This window comes from Vitis vinifera, chromosome 14 (assembly GCF_030704535.1).
Source record: "Vitis vinifera cultivar Pinot Noir 40024 chromosome 14, ASM3070453v1".
NCBI classification, from domain to species: Eukaryota; Viridiplantae; Streptophyta; class Magnoliopsida; order Vitales; family Vitaceae; genus Vitis; species Vitis vinifera.
The window spans coordinates 11,891,163-11,904,065 of record NC_081818.1 but is presented as its reverse complement, the minus strand read 5'-3'; the positions used below and the strand labels follow the sequence as shown (position 1 = coordinate 11,904,065).

The 12,903-nt window shown below is 33.6% G+C and overlaps 1 protein-coding gene across 1 annotated transcript; it reads right to left on the bottom strand.

The window, feature by feature from the left end:
• Positions 1-1,225: 1,225 nt before the first annotated feature.
• LOC104877371 (disease resistance protein At4g27190-like) lies at positions 1,226-3,977 on the bottom strand. The gene is made up of 2 exons (XM_059742697.1): positions 2,406-3,977; positions 1,226-1,240 (listed from the first exon to the last, which is right to left on the bottom strand). The coding sequence occupies exons 1-2, from the start codon at positions 3,975-3,977 to the stop codon at positions 1,226-1,228; spliced, it is 1,587 nt and encodes a 528-aa protein (XP_059598680.1).
• Positions 3,978-12,903: the final 8,926 nt, after the last annotated feature.

Below are 12,903 nucleotides of genomic sequence, written 5' to 3'. Positions count from 1 at the left end.
GTTATCAAAAAACCTTATTGGAATCGGACCACGACATACTTCTTCCAACTTTTGGTAGCAACTTGGCATCCGGTACATATATATTTATTAAAGAAATTTATTTAATACTAAATATACAAAATATAATTCATTTTTTGGTATTCATCTTGAAAGTTATACTTATCATAAACTTATGTCATATTCCTTATAAATCATACTAATTTGATCATATATATATCTATTTTATTCATAAGCCACACTAATTTTATCATAACATTAATTCAATCATATATATCTTTATATATTATTTATTATTTTATCGTTTTTTTAAAGTTTTATAAATAATTTTAATAACATTATTTAAAATAATTTAAGAAATTTATTATTAAATGTTAATACTAAATATACAAAACATAATTCTTTTTTTTAGTATTCATCTTGAAAGTTATACTTATCATAAACTTATGCTATATCACTTACAAATCATACTAATTTATATCATTCATTAACCACACTAATTTAATCATAACATTAATTCAATCATATGTATCTTTATTATTTTTTATCATTTTTTTAAGTTTTATAAATAAAAAATTCATATATATTTTTGTTTATTTTTACTTGTCTTTTCATAAATATGAATATTTTCATCAACATTCCAATAAAATGGAATCATCAAAGCTTTTTTTTATCTTTATAAAAGGATGCATTATTTAGTTCACTTAGATAAAAACTAAAAAGTTAATTATTAAGGGGAAGAAAATATTTCTTATTATATTGTAATAAATAATTGTAAAAAACAAATAAACAAACGAATTGGAGATTCATTTTTGTCTTTATTTTCCATCTAAAAATTATTAAATCCAATTTCACTTGACTATTTTTTTTATTAATCCTTTTCAATTTATTTCTAAAACATTACTAATATTTTAAGGTTTTTTAATGAACTTGGATTTTTTTCCAAATATCAAAGAGTATTTATAAATAAAATATTTTCCAAAATTCTCTTCTCATCTTTATATTTTCTCGTTTTATTAACACACTTACAAGGTGGAATTTAGAAACTACATCTACACCCAACCTAGTTTTTCCTTTGATACATTTATTATAAAAAAGTGATGTGAAAAAAATAATAAAACCAAGAAATTAGTTACTAATTAAGCTTTAACATACCTGACAACTGAAAAATGGGATATGGATATCAAGATTGCCTTGGGAACACATTCCTTGCGATGTTGTTTCCAACTCAGAGCCGAAGTAGCTGAAGTTCATAAGCTCTGGTAGATGCTCAAGTTCCAAGAATTGTAATTTAGGGAATGGTTGCAAGTTGGTTCCCGCATGGTCATTTTCTTTTATTTCTGACTCCCTTTCATATGTGATTATTTGTTGCATGACATTGCAATTTACTATTCTCATATATTCAAGTTGGGAAAGGCCTCTAGCGGTTGAAAGTAAGAAGATAAATTTCAATCCATCACATTCCTCCACATTCAGAGTTTTTAAGTTATCAAAAAACCTTATTGGAATCGGACCACGACATACTTCTTCCAAGTTAATCAGCCCATCAAGAATCAACGACTCTAATAAAGGAAAGGCACCAGGTTGTTGAACTTGTTGATCCTTTAAATCAATGACATATTGAATCTCTAGACTTGCACTAACGTGGAGATGCTTCAACTTACAAAAACCCTCCTTGTCCAATTCATAAAGAATACTCTTAGTACCACTCAATTCCCTTAACTCTAGTTCTTCAGTCTTCTTTAATAACTTGCCAATTCCATCTCCCAAATATAAGCTTCTGTCAACCTCATTGAGCTTTAATGTTCTTGATGTTTTACAATATGTGGGGAACATCCCATCACCCATAAATATTGAATATCTTGTTAGGTTCCCAAGGAACATGTCTTCTTTTGGTAGCAACTTGGCATCCGGTATATATATATATCTAAAGTTGTCAAATGAGACAAATGATTTAGCTCGGATAAACAAGCATTGTTTTCACCTTCAACCGCCCATTGAGTAAAGCTAGATTTCATGTACAAACATTCTAATCGAGACAAACTTGATAAGAGATTTTGTGGAATAACTTCAAGTTGCCCGCAATGGTTCAAGTCTAACAGCCTTAGATTGGTCAATCGCACCATTTCATTAGGCAATTGTTGGATTGTAGAACCCACCAAGCTAAGAACTTGTAGTTTCGTTAGCTTTCCAATTAGAGCAATGTCTACCAACTTGCACCCATCTAGACGCAATGTTCGGAGATTTGCAAGGGAATCAAGTGATGAAGGTAGTGTTGTAAAACTCATTTTGGATAAATCTAAAACTTTGAGTTTTTTCATCCCTTCGAAAAATGTGTTCGGGATATTCAAGGAACTGAAGGAAGGATTGTTGATGTACAGTAGAAAAAGTTTAAGTTCAGGACATACCAAGCCTTCAGGAAGCTCATGGGCAGCTCTGCAATTCAAAGAGAGGAAGGTGCACCTTTTGGATTCATCGGTCTTTGACCATTCTTCAAATCGATCATCTTCCATTACTACAAATCGATGAGGATCCTTGGATGCAATTGCTCTGGCGACTTGACGAACCACGTCATGCATTCTGACATAAGCATCATCATTGCTTTTTAGCAATAAACTTGAGGCTTTGAGGTTGTTGATCAACGTATGCAGTCTATCGCTGGCTTCTTCCAATGCATTGATGTTTTGAAACAAATCGAGGCCCACACCATATTTCAACAAGTTATCAATTGGAGTATCCCCATAATCCAACAAACCGCAAAGCAAGAACAATGACTTAACCTCATCACCATATAAATGATTGTAGCTTAACTCTAGAGTGAGGAAGATTTTTGCTTCAATTCCTTCAACAGTGGTCTCAATAGATCGTGTAAGTTGCCGTAAGGCATCCCTCCATGTAATGGAATCCTTACCTTTTAATGCCTTTGCAACTGTAACAATTGCAATAGGCAAACCCCCGCATTTTTTAAGCACCTCCTCTGCTGTAGGTTGCAAATCTGGTTTCTCAATTGACTCGCCTGCCTCTTTTTTAAACAAACTCCATGCTTCTTCTTCCGACAATTGTTCAACTGCAAAATTCTTTTCGGTGTCCATCTCATTAAATAAAACGCTAAGTCTTCTAGAAGTCAGCACCATTTTCAACCCTTTATGATCCGAAGGGATCCCGACGTCCTTCAAATTAAGGCCCACCCAAAGATCATCTAAAATTATGAGAAGCTTCTTCTCTTGTGTCAACCTCTGACTAAGCCGCCCTGCTCGTCCCGATTCGCTCTCCTCCACAAATTCCAAACCTATCACATCTGCAATCTGTTGTTGGATTTTCTTCAAGTCCACCGTCTGGGATACATATGCTGTCGGCACTTTGTCAAATAACTTCTGTTGCTTAGCTTGCGCAGCTACTTGTTCTACCAGCGTGGTTTTGCCCACGCCGCCCATCCCCCATACACCAATCATACTGATCTTATCATCTCTCAATGCATCCATTATTTCATTCAAAATTGATGCCCTTGATTCAAAAGGGTCATAATTTTTAGAAGTCACGTTCGGGGCAGGGACACGATGTGATACGCCATCAGGGAAATTGCGGGCTTTTTGGATTTCAACAATAACCTGTGCCTTCTGTTCTGCTTCTCTGCCTAGCTGGTAACGTGACTTGAGATTAGGACACCACCCTTTGAAACAGCTCTTGTTTTCATCTGTCATCAATTCCTCTGCCTCCCCTGTAATCACATCTGCCCGAGTCAGCCAGTCTTGAACAATAGGTCTGATTTCATCCCCTCTTCTAATGGCCTCATCAACAGTTATCTGAAGGTCATCCTTTGCATGCCCCAACTCCTGAACCTTGTTGCTGAGATCATCCATGTAGCCGCGGTAGCCGCGGTAGCAAAACAGATAACTTAGCTGGCGTCGAATTGGATCAACCGAGTATTCTGCAATTTTGCCAGCAATGGTCTTAACGATGTCAATGACGCTCTCTTCCATTTCGTCTCAGTTGGAATTTTTTTTTTTTTTTTTTAGCTTTTTTTAGGAAAACAAATGGGAAGCGAGAAAAGGAAGAAACAAATGAAAGCAGCAATAAGAAGAAACTAAAAGAAAAGAGCGCAAGAAATGAAAGGAGAAGAGTATTTGTTCCAAGCAGAGGGATGGTGAGTAGGAAAATGGAAAGGAGAAACACTGGTGAAACTGAAAATGAGTAAAAGTTAGGAATGGATGATAAGATGGCAAAGGTGTAGAGAGCGAAGATACGGAGAAAGCTCAAGGAATACTTGTAATTTGATTCAGTGTAACAAAACGACAACAAGGAAAGCTGGTGTTTTTTAGAGTGGATTACCAAACTAAAACAAATGGGATTTTTTTTTTTTTCTTTTTTTTTTTGGGATTTTGTTGGAAAACAGGTGGGAAGTGAGAAAATAAGAGGAAACTAAGAAGAGGGTGGAGCAAATGAAAAGAAACAAGGAAACGAAAAAAAGCAGAGTTTCGGTTCCAAACAGAGAGACGGTGAAGGAATCAGAGGTGAATGAGAGCCAAGTTAGGAATGGATGATAAAATGAGAAAGAGGTAGTGACTCAAGAGATGAGGAAAGCCAAAGGAGTTCATGTAATTTGATTCAAGGAAAGAAATCTCTGCTGTAAGGCCAAAAGGGCTTGAAAGAATCATTGTTGTGGGACCTTATCTACCTTAAAGGGCATCACATTCTCAACTTAATTTAGTGATGCTTTGGAGCTGTCTCCAAACAAAGAATAAACAAAAGTAACCCTGCCATCTACTTTCGGTGCTTTTGATGCTTCTCAAGGGATATTTTCAAGATTACTTTAAGTGGTGTAGTCTCTTTTAATTTGTTCTTTTTAAAAAAAAAATGTTAATAATTTTATATATAACAAGGAAAAAGATTTTAATTAATTGGTGAGAGTTATGTGATGATATAAGTAGGGGTCTCGAGCAAATGAATTTTACTTGTTGGAATCTTTTGATAACTAAGCAAATTTGATTGTGGAAATTGGTGGAAAAGATTTATAAATTCATATTTTCACTAATCTTGCCTTATATTTCTCATAACATATATGTGTAGGAATTATACTTTGTTCACAATCATATATTTCTTCATTCAATAAAATAAATTTGATTCTAAAGTTACATATATAGAAGTTATATTTGGTTTACATCACAAAAAACTTGACTTAAATAGGGACGGTAGAGGAACAAGTTTTTTCAGGTACCTGCTCTAATGGGTTTGGTAGAAGTATAAATGGGTAAGGGCAAGTTTGGTATTTTATTTTATTTTAAAGCTTGGGGTAAATTAAGGTATGATCTTGTCTTGCCCCGTTTAATTATATATAGTTAAATTAACTTTTATTTTTCTCATTTTCTTTTTTTTTCTAACCCATGTAAAATTTTAAAAACAAATACTTCTCATAAAAATGAATTATAAAAATAAAATATTGATTTATTTATAAATTATATTTATTTTTTATCCAATTAAATTTTTCTAAAAAACTAAAAGAATAATTAAAAATTACATTGGGCGGGTAGGGGAAGTTATGCTACCTACCCTAACCGACCCATTCCATTAAATTTCTTATATATATTGAAATGGGGTTGAGATAGTGGTGACCCATATATTAGAATGAGGTTGAGATAATTAAAAGGAATGGGGTTGAGATAGGAATGACCCATCCCGTTGTTATACTTCCCATATATTATTTAAAACTTGCATGTCTACATGTTTTGTTTAAATCATACAAAACTTTATTCAATGAAATGCTTTATTCCAACTGCAATATATAAAATTAAAGTAGGTTTGCAATTTCAAGAACTAGATTCCAAAAAAAAAAAAGTTCCTTTATATTATTCCAAACTTACGTGTCTAAAAGAACTTTATTGGAAACTTAAATGTGTAAAATGTATTATTAGTTTAAATGACAAAGAAGTTGATTGAAAGAAAAAGAGAAAAAGAAGATGTCTCCAACTTGACCATTTCTGAAGATGCCATGTAAAAGAATAACTTCCATGGGGATGACTTCAACTCAAGGATAATGGAAAAGAAAAGATATAGCTTGCATGTTAGGGATAACTTTACCTTGATGTGCTTTGCTTTGGAATTTGGATAATCTTTTGCCTATGTTTGTTTCCTCAAAAAATTGAGGAAAAATGCAAGAGAAAGAGAATAGAGAGGGAAAATAGAATAAAAGAAAATTAAAAAAATATATTTAAAGTCAATAAATTATTTTTATACGCTAGTTTAATCTCATTTAACTTATTTTAATTCTTCAATATAAAGATTAAATAATTTAAAAATCCATAATTTTTAACTGATTTTAATTATATTTGAATTTCTTTAACATTTTCCATACAATAAACGAAGATGAAAAAAATCATTTTTCTTAACATTTTATCTATCTTTTGTTTTTGTTTTTATTTTTGTTGATGTGATATTTTCGTGGTAATAGACAAAGAAGTAGAAGAGAATTTAGCATTTTTTAAAAACTAATAGAATAGATGGATAAAACTATCAATTATATTTAATCATGTTAATGCACTTATGGAGTGAGCAAGGGCAAAACTAAAATAAAAAATAAAAAAAAATTGTTTTAGGGGAGGTAATGTGTCTTTAAGATGCAACTCTTAAGTCTTTTTTACCTTTAAATTCGGCTTAGTGGAAATTTTGTTTTTCGGGGGGGGACTTTAGTGGCTTAATGAACTTGTATTTTTTTTCTAACCCATATAAAATTTTAAAAACAATTACTTATCATTAAAATAAATTATAAAAAATAGAATATTGACTCATTTATAAATTGTATTTATTTTTAATCCAATTAATTTTTTTCTAAAAAATAAAAGAATAATTAAAAATTATATTGGGCTAGTAAGGGAACTTCTCCTACCTACCCTAACCCACCTATTCCATTAAATTTCTTATATATTTTGGAATAGGGTTGAGACAAGGATGACCCATCCATTATTATCCGTAGAGTCAGACAAAAGAAAAGAAACTTCTCATATATTATTCAAAACTTGCATGTCTACATCTTTTATTCAAATGATATAAAACTTTATTCAATAAAATGTTTTATTCCAACTGCAATATATAAAAATTAAATTCCAAGAACTTGATTCCAAAAAAAAATTCCTTTATACTATTCCAAACTTGCATGTCTAAAAGAACTTTATTGGAAACTTAAGTTTATAAAATGTATTATTAGTTTACGTGACAAAGAAGTTGATTGAAAGAAAAAGAAAAAGAGAAAAAGAAAATCAAAGTATTTCTCTAACTTGTGTTGTTTGTGAAGATGCATTGTCAAAGAATAACTTTCATGGAGATGACTTCAGCTCAAGGATAATGGAAAAGAAAAGATAAAGCTTGCATGTCAGGGATGACTTTACCTTGTTGTGCTTTGCTTTGGAATTTGGATAATCTTTTGTTTCCTCGAAAATTTGAGGAAAAATGCAAGGAAAAAAGAATAGAGAGGGAAAATAGAAGGAAAAAAAATAACAAAAAGATTTAAACTCAATAAATTATTTTTATATGTTACTTCAAACCCATTTCACTTTTTTTAACTCTTCAATATAAAGATTAAATAATTTGAAATTCCATAAGTTTTTAACTAGTTTTAATTATATTTGATTTTCTTTAACATTTTTCATGGGATAAGGGAACATAAAAAAAAAATTAAAAATCATTTTCTTAACATTTTTTTTCTTTTCTTAATACTTTTCATGAACCAAACATAACCTTTATTGAGTCTAACAATGCTAAATAAAAATGGTACTAAGTAATGAAATCAATCAAGTGTAATGAGGTTTAAACCTTTTACACATAAAATCGATCTACCTTTTGTCTTTGTTTTTGTTTTTGTTGATGTGATATTTTTGTGTCAATAGTTAAAGAAGTAGAAGAGAATTTAGCATTTAAAAAAACTAATAGAATAGATGGTTAAAACTATCAATTATATTTAATCATGTTAATGGCATTGGTGGAGTCAGAAATGTCGGACAGAGGGGCAAAATTGAAAAAAAATTGTTTCGGGGGAGGGGGGAGGGGGGAGGGGGGAGAGGGCAATGTGTCTTTGATCAAGATGCAAAATTGATTCCATGGTTAAGCCTTTTTTACCTTTAAATTAACCACTAGCTCTACTAGTGGTTCATGGTAATAAAAATTAACAAATATTAAAAGATATAGTTCACTTGATAACTACAATTGGTTGCTTGGCCGCATAGTAATCCACTAATTGTAAGAAGGTAAACAAAATTAGTTGATGAATGTGCCTACTCCTTAGGATTTTATATTGATAGAACCTTTATTTTTCTACCATGCCTTAATATAGCACTCCTTCATACTCCTTAGTGGACCCCTCGAAGCTCTTATTGAAGTTTTTTTAGAGTTTCCAACTTTTGTTGTAGTTGAAAGATACTTTCAAGAAGGATTAAAGATTTGATCCAAACATGCTATGTAAGAACATAAAGATAAAACCAATCACACACAAAAGCATACAAGGTTTGAACGTTACCAACTATTCCTAAATCCATAGATGAGAGAGATTACTCTACTATACTATAGAGAATATTATAGAAAATAGATCAACTATTGGGTCTCAAAATAGCCCATACTCCCCACTTCTTGTGTCTACACCATGAATTATAAGCTCTCACTCCTGCATTCTACCTCACATCTCTATCTACCACGTATAGTTTCCATAAGTTTATCTCCATCGCCTTACTTTTTCCCCTCATGACCTATAATATTCATAGAGATTTAATAACTTTCCTTATTCTATAAGGAAATTTAACATTACAATCATGAATGGATATAGGAAATATTCTATGAAAATATTTTTACAAAAAGGAACATATACTTGATAGAAATGAGACACTTTCCAACAATATTTTCCACCTTAGATCAAATTTCATCAAGTCAATCTTTCATCTCTCCATAATATATGCTATTGTGCATCATGCTCTCCTAATATGCCATTGTAGACCCTCAATTTTGTCCCTTTAGCACATGTCTTTAAAATTCGTTTTCAATGCTCCACAATAGTTCCTTGGTGGCCTATAGCTACTCATACCACTTACCTTTTTTTGAGTCACCTCGTAGACTTTGGTTGAGGGATTATTTGATCCCTTATTGTGACCCTTGGCAGTTTTGATTTAGATTTAAGCTTTTTCTTGCTTTTTTTTTTAGGATAGCTTTTAAATACACTTGGCCCATTAGGCACCACCTTAGGCCCACTTAGTCTCATCATAGGCCGTTTAGGCACACTTGGTCTATTAAGATTTTTTTTTAGCGTGACTTATATGACTTGCGTGTTTGCATGGCTCGTAGGGCCCATTTTTTGTTAATTTGTTTATTTTTATTTTATTTTATTTTATTTTCCTCTTTATATTATTTTCCTTAACTTATTTATTTATTTATTATTTTTTACCATTTTCTAATTTATTTACTTATTTATCTATTCATGCAATTATTTAACTTCTAAAATTTCATGTTTTTGCAAGGAAACTTACCATTGGAGTTTAAGGAAAGTGGGACTCTCCTTGGAAGGTTTTGGAGGAGAATTTGAAGTTGGGAAGATTGCTTTTGAATTGGAAGATTTAAAAAAAGGATAAGGAGAAAAGAAGAGGGAAAATAGGAGATTTGGCCTTTTTTTTAGGGAGATTTAGGTTTTAGGGAAAGGCGTATATATACGTGAGAGAGGAAGGAGAAAAAGGGAAGCCTTTTTTATTAAGGAAGGAGAAAAATGAGCTTTTTTTTTTTTAAGGGAGGAGATTCTTTTTGGAGCAGCAGGCATTGGAGGAAAATTGGTCGAGGAAAAGAACAGAGGAAACGAAAAGAGCAATTGCAACCAAGGCTGTCCAGGTATGCACCTCGTTGCTTTTGGAATTCTGACCTATATTTGATTTTTTTTCCACGTGAATATTTAATGGTATTGTTGATTTTGTGTGGACGAAAGGGGCCACAATTTGTTTTGTTGAGATTGGTTGCTTGCTTGTTTACCTTGTTTTGGTTTTGGATGTCATTGATGTCTTCGGAAGCATATAACTCCATGCCTGAATGTGATCATATTTTGTTCTTCATTTAAATCATATTCTGCATTTGTCCCTCTGTTTTTAGCCCATGGATTAATATTTGAAGTGGGGGCTATCCATGTTTACTGATCAACACCTTCTGCCATTTCCTTCTCCAAGTTTTACTTCAATTTTTTTTATCTTTTATCTATATTCTTTTCTTCGCATGGTGTTCGAGCCTTGCCCTTGTATTTGGGTTACATTGGAATATGACGGAAGAGTCAATATAAGGGATGAGTTTAATGGTGCCGAGTCTTCCGACGAATTTGGGAATGATAGTAAATATGGTGGATGAGTTTTGCACCCGTTTATCACAGAATCATGAGGACCTCTGCTTACTATCTCCGAGTGAATCAGGGGTTAAATTTGAGAAGAAAAACAGAGGAGGATGATTGGAGGCAGGGACCAGTGGCGAACGATGTATCCAGCTTCGTATTGTCCGTGTGAAGGTTTCAATTCGTCTGTACATGGTGCTGTTCTGAAATACGGGTTCGAGCATGACCCACATGGTCAAAGTGGCTTGATTTATACATACGCAGGATTGGGTGGTTTGGGCTGCTTGCCATTGGATGTTTTCATCAATTGGTAAGCCAGATTCGGTGTATCAAACTGCAATGATCAGTGCATGTGCCAAGACGGGAGATTTTGCTTTTGCTCGGAGCCAGACCCTGTTGTGTGGAATGCAATGATTTCGAGATATGCGTATTGTGGGCGGTCAAGAAAGGTATCGAGTTATATTCAGCTCCTGCAAGGAGATGGTGTCAAAAGGATACTTGATTTCATTAAAGAAATGCCCAAACCTGAAATTCCACTCAAGCCGGATTCGTCTTCTCTTCTTGGTACACTCTTCTTTATGCAGGTCATTTTGCAAATGTTTCTTATCTTCGTGGCTGATGAAAATCTGGGTAGTTAAAAATTCAATGGAAAATCTAAAAGAATTCAGTGGCTATTTAAGACGACTTTTATGGATGAATTTAGTAGAGGATTAAAAGGAGTTCAAGTGGTTGCATACGTGGGTAGGATTCAATGGTATTAATGGATACTCTTGATGGCAAAAATTTAAAGGGAATGGCGATGCGAGTCAGAATGGGGAGCAGGTCAGCCAGATTACTTCATTGCAGCAGTTCATCCCGCATGATCTTGATGTTGGTGATCATGTTACTTCTAGTTTCACAGTTTCTGCTGCACATAGGATTGGGACTTTAGAAATTCATATTTCAAAGCACAGAAGCCTATCTTCACAACTTTTAGAGCAGCTGCCCACAAGATGAGAATGTCTCAAGGATTGTTGTGCTTCCAATGACATCATTCAAGGATTCGATATGAGACTCAATTGGAGATGAACTTTGGCCTATCATTGCTAAATCACTCACGCTTGTCGCCTTGCTCGCCAAGGTCGAACTGTACCATCTAGGGCAAAGGACAGTACTTTTGAGATTCTTATGGGGAGCAGCAAAACTAAAGACTGCTGAGGAACAGCGAGTTCAGTGGAGACATCAAATCGATCTCATACTATCGAATATCAGCTTCCTGGTAAGGATAACATATTGGTCTGTCAACGTGTAGAAGGAATCTGAAATTTGGCATCAGAAATGAAGCAGCACGCTTGGATAAACCCGACACCGGCAGTGGCTACATGCAGAAATTCAGGCTTTATGAGTGATCACTACTCAAAACATGCTATTTTGTAGCTTGTAATAAGTTCTTTTAAACACCCTTTAGTAGTAATTATTACCTTTTAACCCAATTAACATGTTAGGGACCCTTGCAATCGTTTCTAACAATTGTGTTAAGTTTTGGTGCTTTTTGATAGCTTTATGCTCACCAAAGCAATTTAAGAATGAGGGAGAGCTATTTATAGTTCATGGCAAAGCTTTTGAAAGCTTAAATTTATGAAGAAATCAAGCTATGGAGCCTCATAACCCTTTGCCTTATTCGTTCAAAGTATACAAGGAAGAAACAATGGAGAAGAGGAAAACAGGGGATGAAAATAGGGGACACAGCTGCAGTCTTTCATCGCACTTTTGGAGCACTTCCCAAAGTCCATTTTTTACATTCTATATACCATTTCAAAGCTCAGAAAGTCAAGAATCCAACGGTTCAAACCATGTACGATTTCGAGCTGAAATGAGAAAGATATGGCCTTCAGAAGACAACTGCATCAAGCTGAGGGACAATTTCGCACACCACTGTGAAAGGTGCGAATTCCTCAGTCCACTGTGCGAGAATTTCGCACACCTCAAATCAAGGTGCGAAATTGGAACTCCAGCGTGCGAAAATTGGATATTTTTGCCGACTCTATTTCTTTTGATATTTTTGTGTCTAAATTTCCATTTTCTCCTTGTATTCAACCACTCATGTAATTCCTTAGCTAGGAAGTATCCAAGGAAGGGTAAAATTACCTTCCTATATAAATTCTCTTGTAATCACTGAAAATCATCTTTCGGGGAGCTTTCTCTAAGAGACCAACTTATATAAATTTGTTACTTAGTGAAATACAGAGATCTCTTTTGTTTTCTTTTTCTCTCTTCTATTTTCTATTTTCTTGCAAGCCAAACACCCTCTGAGGATGTTTTCCCAGAGGATGAGAGGCTAAACATTTAGTTTCTTGGAGTAAAGGAAGCTAGGTGAAAAGTCCAGATTAAAACATGGAAAGTTTCCGTGCATTAAATTCAGGTAGTTGGAGTCCATAAATGGTTTTTAAAGCCAAGGTTTTGCCCTAAATCCCTTCGAATCACTTTGACTGGCCAATACATGGTAAGCTTAAGGTCTCTGTGGATGCTTATTGCTAGATCCATATCAGTCCATTAGTTATCATGTACGAGCCATTGGAAAGTGATTCAAG